We start from the raw sequence: 16,048 nt of genomic DNA, 5'->3' as shown, positions 1-16,048 counted from the left end.
AGTCAGTACTGAAGCCAAATCTGGAGCTCATCTAACAAAATAACCAACGATAATGGTCCAAAAACAAGTACAGCCAAACATATGTTATAGAAAAATATTTAAAAACAAATTTAAAAACGAGGAAAAATCAAGAGAAGCAAAAAAAAATGTCAAAAAAAAATATGTTGAAATTTTGTAGATTGTATTTATTTGTTTATTTATTTATTTGCAATATTTTGTTTCAGATCTGTTTTGTTTAACCCTCCTGTTGTGTTCACCTCCTGGGGTCCGTTCTTTGTACCTCGCTTAAATGATCTAAGATGATTTGGCAGATCCTGGATCTTTTAATCTTGATAACTGATCTCTCGCTAATTTGGTTCTTCAAACAAGTTCGCGAATCAGATTAGAATGTCTGGATAAACTGATCTGAGATCGCTGCGTGTGTGGAGAAGGACAGATCTATCGATCCTCGAAATCATGATCGGCAATGCAACGATTGGCTGACGGCACAGCAGCGTAATGACATCATCTGATTAATATTCAATTATCCATGTGAGCAAAATTACATTAAATTAGCAGTAAACGGATTGATGAATATGAAACGCTATAACTCTCCACATTTGTTGTGAACTGCAGGCTTTACGCTTTCATGTGTCAAGAGTATTCATCATGTATTTCCATGCATATCAGTGTATTTAGTTCTACATTTAGAAAAGATTTTCTTTATTATAGTAGCCGTTTTTTTAAATCGCTGTATGGAATAACTGGATGTTTACAAGAGCATTTTGATGTTGGTAAAGGCATCTGCAACTTTTGTGAAGCATAATCACTGGCATATTAACTGTCAAAACATGTTTATGACTGCATAAATGTATTATTGCTTTTTTTTTAAAGTTACATATTCTGCATTTCTATTATAATACACAAATTGTACTAAAGCGATTTAAAAAAAAGTTCATATCAATAAGTTTTTTCTTTGCACCACCAGGTGGCAGTCTTTGTACTTTAATTTCGAGGGTGCAGATTACATAAGTTTTAATAATAAATATAACTTTATTTGTTTTATTAATAACTATAAGTTAAGTTGCTATGACAACAACTCTCGTATCAGCTTTGAAGAACGAAACGATCCTGGATCGTGTCAAATCGTCATTATCCAAATCCAGCTAACTGAGTAATCCACGTACGAAGAACGGACCCCTGCCCCTTACTTTAGTGTCCCCGGTCAAAATTGACCAGTCGGTTTTAACTTGAGCTCTTTATTAAACACATAAAACATTTTTTTATTCAACATCCTTTAGCTGTGAACAATGTCTTAAAGTAGTGTTAACATAAACTGATAGAGTTAGACATAAAATAGCTGCAATGATAATACAAATAGTTAGTGAGTGAGTTGAAGAAGTATACAGTATGTAGTGCCACATCTTTCCTGCACATCCTTATGTTCCACCTTTTTGCTGCTAGTCCAACAACCAGTATTAAAAAAAAAAAAAAAACGCAAGTAAGACCAAATCTTCTTTTAAAAAAGGTTTACTGAAGAAATGCAAAACGAAAATAATAGGGTAAAATAGACTCGATATAGCTCGGTCAAAAATGGGTGTTGCTTCCAATACCCATACCTGCAATCTGACCTAAACGTACAAACTAATGACATCATGACGTATTACTATCGGAAACCAAAAAATAAATCAAATTTGTTTTTAAATTGTATTAATTATTAAATGATGCACTTTAAATAATACAATCTTTATGAATTCTTATTATATTTAAATATAAATTTTTACCATGTTTGAACCTTTTTGACTAAATCATCACAAATAAATTATGCACAACTGGCTCTTGCTCAGTATATAGGGATGTTTCCTGTCAGTTGATGAATATAGTCTGGATATCCATTTTTTTTTCCTATGGAGGTCACTTTTGACCGGGAACACCACAGGTGTAACAAGGTTCATTAAAACCTTTGAAAAAAAAAAAAAATCAATGAAAGAGGGGATCATCACTTGTATATGTTCATGTGCACAGTGTGGAGGATATCATAAGGCCTTGAGGCAATCAGATGTAAAACACAATATTTATGAGTGTTTTAAGTTGCAAATCGGTCAGATTTTACCCGAACACGACAGGAAGGTTAAATACACCAAAATATATTTCACTAAGAAATGGATAAAAATATAAATTTTTAAAATGAGGTGTATTTAATAATTAGCACTGTATATTTTTTAGCATTATATATTGTCTAAGCAGAGATCAAACCCTCATTGTACTGAATTATCATAAATGAAAAGTGAAAATAAATGTAAAACACCTCAAAAGCTATGGTCATCTATGACAGATATTTTTAAATGATATTTATTTCCTCTACCACAATCTGTATCCATTTATAAATAGAGGGAATTCTCAGCTAAATATCACAGATGAAATGCGGTCGTTCAATCAGTCCATTTGGTATCAGAAATTCTCCATAGGTGACGTTCAAAATGATTGGGTCACCCTTTTTTTTGAGGGTCTGTTTGTTGAATTTAAGTTACATTACATCTACATGCCAACTAATTCTCAGTAGATTATAAATAGACTGTTAGGTTGGGGTTAGCGTTTGTGTAAGTTGTACTTGCAAAGTTTCTTATAGTCAATTAAATGTCTGTTGAGCAGCAGTATCAACCGATAATAAGCAGACAGTCTATTAATACTCAAATGGACCATCAAAATAAAGTGTTACCAATGATTGTACAAATGTTCTCGTTCTAAAAGTCAATTCTACAATGACGTTGACAGTGAACCTTTAAGCTTGCTCAAAATTGAATAGCCGACCGCACTGTACAAAGCAACAGCAAACACACTGCATACCTACTGTACACCAAATGCCTGCAACATTTCTCAAACCTGTAATTACCTTCCCTAAATCAAATTAGGCACTTAAGAAGTGTTTTGCTTCCGCGAATAAGCTAGAGTTTCAGCCTCGCTTCAGCCTTGTTTTAAAGTGCACAGCGGGTCTTTAATTACAGCAGCCGATTCCCCAGGTTCTCATCAAGGCCTCTGATTACATTTCAGGTCAACCGATTACGGGACCACTTACGAGAAGCTCAATGAAAAGGTGGGCGTAAAGACCATCCTCAGCTATCTGTACGTCAGCCCCAACAACAAGCGCAAGGTGAGATTTACGACATCCATTTCTTCCATCTCAGTCTTCATGATGTGTCTTTTACGAAAGCATTTTTCAAGGTGATTATGTTTATGTGTGTGTGTGTGTGTCGAGCTTCAACCCCCTGCTCATTTATGACCGCTAAGCCACACTGGAAGGATTTCACAGGTCTTCATCTTGGCTGGGTTTTGCTGTTGGCTAATTCATCCTCTGGTAGTATTTACTAACCTCTCAGGTTTTTATGAGATCAATACATTTTAAAGATTCACTGACTACAGTTTTCACTTGGAGATATAGTAGCGTTCAAAGGAAAACCGCTGTCGTGTCATTAATATTGATTAAGCTGTGTTTCTATTTTCTTCTGGAGTTTTTTTTTTCTCTGTTTGAGGGCTAATGAATTATGAAGTGGGTGAAAAGAGAGTCATAAATGGCTTGTGTTTTAATCAAAGGCTTGACAAGAAGCTTGTATTTATGGCTTGAGGCTTGGACGTTTGCTTTGACAGTCCACGTTATCTATCTTTTTACTCCTTCTTTAAAGGTCACATGAAATGAAAATAAAGCTTTTTAGATGTTAGCATCAGCATTGTTAGCTGTTAAGATATCTGTAAGCACCAAAATAGTGACACAAATCCCATTTAAAAGATATAAACATGTAAAGTACAGCTTGTAGAATACTACAGTTTCTCATCACATCATAACCAATCAAATGCTCACTAGTATCTGACAAGCCCCGCCCCTTTCAATCTGATTTACTTTTCATTTGATCCACTTGAGCTCCATCACTTTTACTGGCAAAGCTGTGATAAATAAAACACTATTGGCTATTGTTTACGCTTGTCTTTATCAAAAAGAGTCAGTTATTATTTGCTTGTGATCATTAGTGTTAATTATGTCCCATAATGAAGATGATGTGTGCCTGAGGTGGTTAAAAGTATGGTCAAGCTAATGTAGCATGCTAAGCTTCAATCTAATTTTGGAGCTTGAGGTTTGTGGGGTTAAATCCATCTTTCTTTGTCACATTTTTAAACCTCTTTATTAAAAATCGTCTTTATATTTACTTGTGGATGTTTGTTTGTTAAGAGTGTCCTGAAAAAATGATGAAATGCACGTCTTGTTAAAAGTAGCGTTAATAATATATGATTTGTTTCCTGTTTGTTCAAACTAATAATTAAAATGAGCAGAATAAACACAATTCCTAAGGTTTTTTTGGTGCAACTTAAGGCCAGGTCAGATCACACCATTTTTATTGTCGGTTACAAAAGTCAATATGTCAGATTATGCGATTTTTGTCTTGGAAAAAAACTTTTTTTGGGGGGTAACAAATGTACCAAACTACACGTTCATCCCATGATGTCTAGAACAAGAGTTGCTCCCAAAGCAGTCACAAGTGTTGCTATAACAATATTTTTAAATTTCTATGTTTTTATTTATTTATTTTTAATTATATTTCAATCTCAATAAATACTGATGCTTGCTGACAACTAAGTTGTAAGGGCATGACATTGATAGAATCAAACATATATATATATATATATATATATATATATATATATATATATATATATATATATATATATATATATATATATATAAAGAAACTTTCTTTCAAATCTAAATGAATATTTTCCTTCCAGGCTTGCTTATTAAACACTTCCTCGCCTGAACTTGCCATGAGTGAGACAAAGAAAATGAAAGCACATTAGCACTATGGAAAATCAGATGCTCAAGACAAAATAATGATGTATAAAAAAATAGCAAATATTTGACAGAGGTTTGTGATACAACCAACCCAGGCTTATTCTGAAAACGCCCCGTGGACGTTTCTGGAGACCGCGTAATACATCCTGGGAGGTAAGTATTTTTTGCAGTTTTTGTTTGTTTTCGCCCAAGGCAGCTGTGTGCGCTTTTTTGTATCTCAAATGTCTCTTACGAGTGCTGTTCGCGCCCGCGCTGTTCTTGCGTAAACCCACCAGATGCCGCTCTCGACTGACTGAATGATTGACTGGGTGACTGACCAATCAACTGACCCACCCTCTTCCTCCCCTAAACCCAACCAATTTTACAGATTGACCCGCCCACCCACTACCCTAAACCCAACCGACTATTCACAAAATCTTTTTAGAAAAAGAAAAGTCTTCGTCTGATTTTTACCACTTTCGAATTTTACCACATTCTCACCCTGTTATTCACTTGTTCATTTTATTTTTTGGATTCCGTTTTTGTCTTACCTGATTTCTGAAACCGATCTTTCCCAGACTCGAACCTGGTCGTCTAACTGGACAAACTAGTTGCGATGGGAAAGCCCTCCACACGGAGGTAAGGAGTCAGCCAGCAAGCGCCAAAAGGAATGGTGTCATACTGCCCCATAGTGTTCACTTCAAAAATGAAATGCAGCCATAAGTACCTCCGACTACATAATTCGCAGTCTCCAGAAACGTCCGCAAGACTATGTTTTCATAATGAGCCTGGGTTAGATACAACAATTACGTAAAGCATTAATTAAATTATTTTTTATGTAGTGGAACAAGTCATCCACCCGCACAGTTGAGTAGCCTAATGTATGGGCACAAACAAAAATAAAAAAAATTGTATATTTTTCTTGGAAAAAATATATTTTCGAAATGAATTTTGTTTGGTATAATTTGTATCTTCATTTTAATGTATTTTTGCGGGTCCATTATCTACTAGATAAACAAGGATAACAAATAACATCTGAGGTGACGTGCTTCAAAACCAGTCTGCTAAATGCTTCAGTGCCAAAGCACAAACTGGTTTGTTAAATAAAATAAAACCTTGCCTAAAAAAATAAAGTGAAATATTTACTTTCAGAGAAACCTATATTAAACTGTTTTCATTTTTAATGTCAAAATCATCCATTGCCAGTAAGTCAATTTAATTCGTTTAATCAAGTAATTTGAATAAGACAGGCTTTTACAATGTATAATAGCACTGAACGTGTCTCCAAAATACCTTGGAAGAATGAACTCAGACGGAAGGCTGAGAGAACTCAGTAACTTCTTCTGAGAATGGGGATGTCTGCATTTTTTGTCAAATACAATTGCTTAACACCTTTAATATTATAGTGAAAGTAGTTAAAGTTTGCATAACCAATAATTGATCTCATCCACCCAAGACCACCAAGTAAATATGCAGTCTATTTTTGATTACCTGACCGCAGATTAAATTCAGCACTTGCTGAGATAACTGAGAAATGATGTGCTCCTATTGCTCAGTTTCATCCAAGTGACTAAACTTGTCGTGAAGAATGAAAAAAAAAGTCTGTTGTCGTGAACTATGCCACATCATTACCTAAGAAGAAACAATTGAATCCTGTGTCACGACAGTCATTTGTAGTTTATGACTCTCCCCGACACCCGATGTCAAGAACATCATGTGATCTGACAAGGGCTTTGATTTAGTTTAATCCACTTAAATTTGTAAAAATACATATATTTAAAAAAGTTAACTTAATCTATTTGGGTTGGGACAACATAAATACATTATGTTAACATATTAAGTTTTACAGATTTAAGATTTTAATTTTCAGGATTGAACATAAAACTTTTATGCTATCAAAACAAAAACCTAAGAACTGTGTTATTTCAGCTCATTTTAAATAAGTAGTTTAAACAAACATCAATTTAAGTGTATGCAAATGAAGACTTTTTCCTAAAAAAATAAGGGTTCATCAATTGTACTCTATTTTCAATCTTTACATTTTGATTGAGAAGCATGTGGCTTCTTTAAACTTCCCTTTTAAATGTCTTTTCTCCACTTTTGCTATTTTCTTTATCAAGAAGAGTCAATTATTATTTGGCCCGGGGTAATTAGTCAGTTAATTATGCCCCGTAATGAAGATGAAATGCACCTCGGGATGTTAAAAGTAGTGTTGTTTCTGCTGTAAAACCGTAGCTTTAAGCTAATGGCTAATCAAGTCTGAAAGGTGAAGTGTGTGGATCTGAGTGAAAATGAAGTACCCATGATTATAGCTGGTCTTATATTTCATAGTTTAATCAGTGGCACATTATTTCTGCCTCATTTGACTATCAAATTATAGTGATTTGAGCTGATTTTATATTGATTGCTCTCACAATGAACAATTTCTAATCAATGAAACAGCTTCGAGGGTGGGGGGAATACACATTGAGTAGAAATGTTCATTATATGCAGATTTGATTAATTTTGCTAGTCCTAAAAAGTGTAGTTTATACATTTTTAACGATATAATAGTAACACGAGGCTTTAACATGCTTATTAAATTCACTTTAGTCAAGTTAATTGGATGCAGACACCATGGGACATTTCATACACAGTGAATTAAAATCATCAGACGCCAATTGATTAAATGCAATCAATTAAACACTTAATTGTGTATATTGGCTGTTTTCATTCAATTACTCTAAAGGAATCAAGTAATTGCAGCAAAATTTCTAAATCGACCAGCACTTGAAATATTGACCAGCCTTTAACAGCTAAATGAAAACATATAGGCAAGTTATTTGTGCTGCTGATTTCCAGTTAATTGTTCTTCCTTGTCTTGTTGTCTTCATTGTGCTGTTTGAACGCTGAGACATGTGGCATTGTGGCACTCAATCATAATGTAATAATCTGGGATGTTTCTCTAACAGATCAATTTTGTTTTGCCTACAGATGTGGGTGCTTATTTAGGGATTCATATTTCCCAGCAGTTCAGAAACGGCAGATTTAATTACATCATGTCTAGACGGCATCTCTAGCACCACCACTAACACACACAAATGTCATTGACGTCTGCTCAACACTACTGTACTGTTCATCTGCTCTAAATTACAATCATCTTTTTACTTCTTGCACAGCAGAAGAGATTCATTTATCATTTTTTTCCCTGTGAATTATGGCAGTAACTTTCATTAAATTGTATGATCAGTGAAGTCTTTTAACCCTTTAAAAAGGCAGTATGTAGGATTCGATATTACAGTCCAAAATCTTAGTTTTATTTTTTATTTATTTATTTCTTTTGTCAAATATGTTTTATTGAAGACACAGATTCAGAAAAAAATAAATAAAAATCTCTGTTTACATATTTTGTCCACATATAACATAGGCAAAGAAAATAAGAACAAACAAACAAACAAACAAACAAACAAACAAACAAACAAACAAACAAACAAACAATTAAATAAATAAATAAATAGGAAAAACAATAAAAAGGAAAAACAATATGAAAATCATAATAATAATAAATAAAACAAAACACCCTTATAACAAGCAAACTTGTTACAAAGACCTGTTTAAACAACAGAGTATGATGACAAAGCATATTAAAACATTACAGAGGTGATGGTTATTATAATAGGTTTTAAGGTAGCAGATAAAATTATTCCAAATTTTGTCAAATTGTTCAATTTTTCTTTTCAATTTGTATCTAATTTACTACAAGTGTAAAATAGAAGCAAGGCCAGAGTTTACATGTAGGGGATTCCTTTATTTCCAAAACAGTAGTAGTAGTTTCCTGTCAGTTATTAAACAGTATAAGAGCAATTTATGTTGTGTATTTAACAACAAAAACGTTTGTTTAGAGAATTCCAGAATGAAAAGCATTGGATCGGGTTGTAATTGCAACTGGAATTGCACTTGAAAAAATTCCATTCCAATAATTCTGTATCTTAGAGCAAAAAATTAAACTGTGAGATCGATCTGCATCTGATGGATTTTATTTTCCGCAAACAGGTGAAATATTTTGGAAGATTCTATTGGAATTTTTTTTTAATAATGTGCCCTATGAATTATTTTAAACTGAATAAGACAATGTCTATAATTAATAGAGTGTTTAATAATTTCGTCAAATTATTAATATCCATAATCAATTTATTCAGTGTGAGTTGTAAACACACACTGTATACAATTTCTTTTGTGTGTGTGTGGATGTCAAAGCAGCTCAGTGGCGCTGTGGGTAGCGATGTCGCCTAACAGCAAGAAGGTTGCTGGTTTGAGCCTTGGCTGGGTCAGTTGGCATTTCTGTGTGGAGTTTCCATGTTCTCCCCGTGTTCTCATTTGTACAATTTAGTATGATTTGCTCATTTACCAATGACAGTTTTCCTACAACTGAACTCGTAGGAATTCGCCACTAAAGTGACAAAACATAAAACAGTTACTTTTCCTTGTGAGATTAGGCTCGATAACAATGTCACGTTAAAGTTGCTGCGGACATTTATTTTAGTATGATGACGTATTTTCAACTCAAATGGAATATTGAGTAGGGGGTGGATGTTCTTATGTTTGCATTTCTCCTTTCATCTTTCACTCACATCAAACTAATGGATTAAAAGGGAGTGGCTAAGTTTATTTTCACTCAAGTCGTCAAACTGACATCATTAAAGAAACAAAAAACATATATATATTTCAGTTTATAGACTTAATGAAGAGGAAAATAGACATACATTTTGAATTCTCACAGCTTTTAGTATGCCAAACATGACAGATAAAAAAAAAGTTAGTCAAAGTTTTTTGTATCATGGCTGTACTATTAGAAGATATTTATTATTATTATTATTATTATTATTATTTATTAATTTTTATTTATTTATTTATTTATTTATTTATTTATTTATTTATTTATTTATTTTTATTTATTTTTATTTATTTATTATTATTATTATTATTATTATTATTATTATTATTATTTTGTTGTTATTATTATTATTATTATTATTATTATTATTATTATTATTATTATTATTTATTTCCCACACCGGAAATGCAGCTCAATATCATTTGAAACACAGTAGACATGCATGGACAAATTTCAATCCATTATTTTCCAGCCAGTAATACAGACACAAGCCGTGGCTCCCATTAAGTAGCCACTCTCATTTCCAATAGCATTATAAAACCAGGTCTGGGTCTTAATTAAAAACTCTACTGTAAACATAATAACAGCTTTGGGTTTAACAGGATAGTCAACATCCTTTTTTTTCTCTCTGCTGTCGCATTAACATATAATGTGGCTCGGCTATTTATATCAAACAAGCAATGATTATGTTTGAAGGTGAATGATGGACTGAAGCGGAGCTGGTCCATTCAGAGCCATAATGAAGCTGTGGTATTTGGCTTTATTAATCCACTCATGTTAGCTGATGATAGTGTCCTTGATGAAGCAATGGAAAAAGATCAACCTATTGAAAACACAATAGGATTTCATAGAAACATAATCGTTTGTGTTTCCCCTGCTTTCTATGTAATTAACACTGAAACTACCTTAACTAGAATGAGAATGAGAGAGTGTAGAATGAATGGCCATAGTGCTCATTCCTGCTGCTTATATACTGTATGACCTTGATCACATCAAACATAATTTTTCCATTGAGAGGCAGCTTTTTTTGAACGTTTTACTAATGGCTGCAAGTGTTTTGCACGCATTGCACATAATGTATTTTAACCGGTTACTGTGTCTTGCATTTTACAAAATTTCAACTCTGGGTGTTAAAGCGCACTATCAGTTGCATCTTTTTCATTCTCCAATCAAATTAAACTTCTCTTCAATTCAATTCACCCTTATTTCTGTAGCACTTTTACAATGTAGATTGTTTCAATGCAGCTTCACATAGAATATTATAGTAAATTGAAACAGTGTCAGTTACGTTTTCAGAGTTTAAGTTCAGTTTAGCTCAGTTCAGTGTGGTTTAATATTCAATACTAAAAGTCCAAACACTGAGGAGCACATCTATCGATGCACAGCTCTATGAGTCCCGAACCATGCAAGCCAGTGGCGTTAGCGGCAAGGAAATAACCACCAATTGGCGAAAGTAAAGAAATAAAAAACCTCGGGAGAAACCAGACTCAGTTGGGCACGACCATTTCTCCTCTGGCCAAACATCTTGTGCAGATCTCGTCTGTCCCTGGAGTGTCACAGGAATCAGTCACATGCTCTCCAGTCCTCCAAGACCACCACAGCAGCTTCTCAGGATACGGCCTGGTCCAGGATGATGGAAACCTTTGGATCATCTTGTCGCCGGTCTTGGATCACATCAGTGGCGCTGCATAGTCTCTGGGGACCTCGGGATGAGTATCCCCAGTTGGAAATGAGAATAAAGAGGATAATTAGAGTAGCTGCTGTTCATAGTGTATATAAACGAGATGCAAAACCTGCGTAGAGCACATTCATGCATCATACTGCTATGCGATGCATTGAGTGCATGCTTTAACAAATAGATTTGAGTTTTGAACTTCAAGAGTGTGTCTGAACCTCGGACATTATTAGGAAGGCTATTACAGAGTCCTGAAGCCATAAAAGAGAAGGCTCCACCCCCTTTACTCGACTTTGCTATTCTAGGTACTACCAGAAGCCCTGAGTTTTGAGATCTCGAAGAGCAGGTTGGATTGTAGTGAGACAGAAGGTTGGTTAGATAAACAGGAGCTAGATTATTTAAAGCTTTATAGGGGTAAGAAGCAATATTTTAAAATCAATACGAAACTTAACAGGCAGCCAGTGTAAGGAGGATAAAATTGGGGTAATATGATCATATTTTCTAATCCTGCTAAGAACTCTGGCAGCTGCATTTTGCACTAGCTGAAGTGCCCTTCCAAAATAGTGATGTCTATCTGTTTAATGTGTTGTAATGTGATTTAATCTGGGTATTTAGGACAACGGAGCCTGATACCCAATGAGTTCTATTGAATTATTGTATTCTCCTTTTAATTATATATAGATACATATATACACTCGCTGGCCACTTTATTAGGTACACCTTACAAGTTCCGGGTTGGACCCCATTTGCCTTCAGAACTGCCTTAATCTTTTGTGGCATACAGTAGGTTCAACAAGATACTGGAAATATTCCTCAGAGATTTTGGTTCATATTGACATGATCATATTGAATATTATATATATTATAATAAATATTGACTTTTTAAATATTTAATATTTAAATGTAGATATTTATTTATTACTTTCATTATTATTCTTTTATATTATATTATATTATTATTATTATTATTATTATTATTATCATTATTATTATTATTATTATTATTATTATTATTATTATTATTATATTTTTTTTATTATTTATACATATCTGATGGCTGAGACCCTAATCCTCACAAGTTCTACCAATCAAACCACAAAGTGTGATCTCCTAAACAGATGAATGAGTCTTTCAAATGATAGTGTGGCTCTTATTCTCCCAGACAGTCACTGACCGGCTTCTCCTGCAGGGTTTTTGGCACATTACTCTTTCCTCTCCCCATCTTCAATCTGCTGTACTTGCACCTTTTACCATGCGCATTTACCTTTCCCCCATGGGGCTAGATGCTCAAAACCCCCGCACAATGATTTGGCTCCTACTTCACTCTCATAATTATTCTCATTCTTTAATGATTTTAAAAGAAATATTTAAAGCCAATATGACAGTCAGTTCTATGGGTCTCATTACATTCTGGCTTCTTATAACTGCTATAGGACTTATACAAACAGCTGAAGTAAGATGTTTACCGGGCAAGGACTTTTTAAGTATTTCCTTTAATATTTGTTTTATTTTGACCAGAATAAAAGTAGTTTTTAATTTGTTTAAACCATTTTACGGTCAATATTATTAGCCCCCTTAAGCAATATGTGTTTTTTTTTTCATTGTCTACAGAACAAACCATTGTTATTGTCACAATCATCAGTGATCTAGGCTTTGCAGTTCCCTGGAAAACTACACATGAGCCACTATAAAATACTCCCTTAAGTCTTTGCGCTTACACACCAGTTTCACACACACACACACACACACACACACACACACACACACACACACACACACACAGCTGGAAGCTCATGATAAACTGATTAGTAGAACAATATAAAGACACATCCTTCACACACTCTTAGCTGAGTCTTAGTTTGTTTGTTTCATTGTGTATGTTGTTTTGCCGCCCGTCCCAATCATTTTCCTGTGGCCTCGACTGTGTTTTAGATTACCTACATGCTCCTGTCTGTCCCGGTTTTGACCATTCTCAAATAAATCTGCATTTGGATCCTCAACTTCGTTGTTCCCCGTCTTACGGATGACTCACTGTGCGTTCGAAAGCAGCGAGTGCGTCATAGTAGCCAGATGTCACCTATTTTCAATTGGAGTCAGCGGCGATAAGGAGTAAGGTGCATCTTCGCCAGTGTGGGCATCGAAAAGAATTTAAATCAATTTAACTTTATGGTAATGAGCTATGACGCGGTTTGATGTCAAGCAATCAGAATGTTAAAGTCCACCTCTTGAGAGGAGTCCAGAGAACAAAGTTCTGTCAACTTTGGTTCCAACCACAGTTGTTCTTAAATGTTTGATTATTGCAGTCACCTAATTTCCCAATATTTACGAAGTTTTCTTACAGAGACATACATTTTAAAAAGCTACTAGCGAGTTGATGTGCATTCATGTTATTTTTAATTTTTTTTTATATAAAAAAGTGGGAATCCCATGCTAACTATAACAGCAATGCTAAACAGTATCGCTGCTTCAGAAAATTTCAGACATATGGATACATTTTGGATAGGTGGAGCAAAGCCACACCACGCGCAACAACTTGATCTTCCATAGTTAAATAAATGTATCATATTTGATAAAAAGAATCCAACATGTTCCCGCTAAAAGAATATTCTTTTATGCATGAATGTAACTGATTTGCTGCAACAGCCCCTTTAAATATTAGTTCAATATATAGTGAATTTTGATGCTCTCACCAGCGTAGCAGGGAAGGCAGAAAGGGTTGTTGTCAAGCCGGCAAGAGCGAACTTTGACGCTATCATAACCTAAGGTGTGAAAGCACGGTCAGCCCTGTATGTGTGCGCAAGTGTGGTGTATAAATAGTCCAGGATATCAGTCCATGATAATTATCAGCTTTGTAGGTAATCAGTGGGAATCAGGGACTGGTGTATGCACGGTGCTTACTGGGAGTTGTAGTTCGTTAATGTGGCATGTGTGTAGTTCTCCAGCGATCCACAGCCGCTAGATCAATAGTGTTTTTAACAGTTATACAGTGCTTTTCCTGCTATAATTAACATGATTAATCAAGTCAAGCCTTCAAATTGCACTTTAAGCTAAATACTATTATATTGATAAACATATTATTTTATATTATATTAAAATTAGTTATTAAAACTATCATTTTTAAAAATATTTTGAAAAAAACATCCTTTCCATTACTCAGAAACTATAAAAATATATACAAGAGGGCTAATAATTCTGGCTTTAACTGTGTAATTATACAGTAAGTTATATTTAAAATGTAAACGTAAATAAACAACTAGTTCATTACAACATATGTTTTTAAAATACTTATCCAAATAAGTCAACCATATTAAAGCTTGGTTTTTAATTTGACAATTAACTTTATGACATGTCAAATGTGATTTTGCTAGTTAAAGGTTTGCTATATTTTGGTATTTGTTGATTCCCTCAAATTCAATTTGTCCCAATGCCGTAATGCCCTCCTAAAAGCCACTCAAATATTCAGCACGGAGAAATTTCTTTGTGAAATGAGTAATAAAATAAAATCATTCTAACAGGCTATTTCAGGACGGAATATACTGGCAATTTCGTCTTGAGTAAATTTCATATTCACTACAAAGCAGTTTTGGCACTGCTCATTTCTCTCATTTAAATGTCTCTTTTTTTCCTCTCTCTCCGCCTTGAATGAATTATCCACATGACATTTGGCTTCAACGCCACAAGCTTCACAATAATATTCTGGCTTTTCAATCCCCTGATTTAGTTGTGTTCAAGTCATCTTATTCTGGTGTATTTCATATCATGTTCAGCACAGATGTACAGTTAGACCAAGGCCATTGACTTGGACTGGTTAGAATTGAATCATTTATGATTTAGGAAAACACAATTATTTTGTCTGCTTCTTTGCGTGTTGTTGTTTTTTTTTTTGGAACAATAATAAGTATTTACTTATTTTAGTATGTAGTGTAATCCAAATATATGTTTAATAAAATAAGTGATATAGATCTATAATAAAACATACTGAGGTATAATGTTGTTCAACTTAAACTGTTTACTAAATTAAGTATTACTGTGTACTTATGTTCTTATTTTATTTAATTTAATTTTTTTTTTTTTAATTGTTCATTCAGATAGAAGTGACTGAACTCTCTTGTTGCAAACTTGGATTTAAAATTTTCTATAGATATATATATATACTTGTAATAAATGGCTTACTGTTGGCTGAAAAAAACCTATTTCACAATGTCACATGAGTAGCACTATAAGTTTACAGGCATGCAGCTGCATAGTGTGTGTATGTTTGTCACGGATTCGCACTTTATGAGAGTGAACTCATAATAACTAACAGCTAAACAGAGTTTACCCTCCATCCCCGAGGACATCTTGTGTACTTTCATGTTTCAAGGACCCGCATTCATGATCTCTGGCCCCTGCAAAAAGGCACAATTTAAAAAGTAAAACATTAAACACCCACTTGTCAGAAGTACAGCCTCTCCTGGCCTGCAAAGCTGATGATAAACGCTGGAAGCTAGTGTCAGCTAAACCAAGGTTGCAATTCAGATCATTTGTGTAGGATTGTGTAGCTTTAGCTGTTGACACTGAGGGGTGAATTAAAGTGTCATTTTATACAGTAAACTGGATTGTGTTCATTTAGAAAGAGTGTATTTTAGCTTAGCGACTAAACGTTAGCACGACAAACCAATTAGCTTTCACTCTATGAAAACTTAACCATTATTCATTATTCATTCTATCATCATTTACTCTCTTTTCATTTGTAACACACCTTTTTTTCTGTAAAATGTCTGTTTTCTTTTTTTTTCCAAAACCAAGGTTGCGATTCAGATCATTTGTGTAGGATTGTGTAGCTTTTAGCTTTATCTGTTGACACTGAGGGGTGAAGTCAAGTGTAATTTTATACAGTAATTAAACTGGATTGTGTCCATTTAGCGTCTTTTAGCTTAGC

The 16,048-nt window shown here is 34.0% G+C and overlaps 2 protein-coding genes across 7 annotated transcripts in view; both read left to right on the top strand.

Annotated features, from left to right (window-relative positions):
* gsk3bb (glycogen synthase kinase 3 beta, genome duplicate b) overlaps positions 1-16,048 on the top strand; it is an 834,817-nt gene that overhangs the window by 658,052 nt on the left and 160,717 nt on the right. The window lies entirely within an intron of this gene.
* The window catches only part of sorcs1 (sortilin-related VPS10 domain containing receptor 1), a 474,217-nt gene that overhangs the window by 334,625 nt on the left and 123,544 nt on the right, over positions 1-16,048 (top strand). For all 6 annotated transcript variants that reach the window (XR_012408194.1, XR_012408190.1, XR_002459094.3 and 3 more), the window contains one exon: positions 3,031-3,130. Coding sequence is in view for 3 of the 6 variants with exons in the window: in XM_021477192.3 (XP_021332867.2) it covers positions 3,031-3,130 (100 nt within the window). In the remaining 3 variants the exon portion in view is untranslated. The remainder of the gene's footprint in view (positions 1-3,030; positions 3,131-16,048) is intronic.

The sequence above is a fragment of the Danio rerio genome, chromosome 1, assembly GCF_049306965.1.
Source record: "Danio rerio strain Tuebingen ecotype United States chromosome 1, GRCz12tu, whole genome shotgun sequence".
In the NCBI taxonomy this organism is placed as follows: domain Eukaryota; kingdom Metazoa; phylum Chordata; class Actinopteri; order Cypriniformes; family Danionidae; genus Danio; species Danio rerio.
The sequence above is the reverse complement of the archived record's forward strand: the minus strand, read 5'-3'. Positions and strand labels throughout refer to the sequence as shown.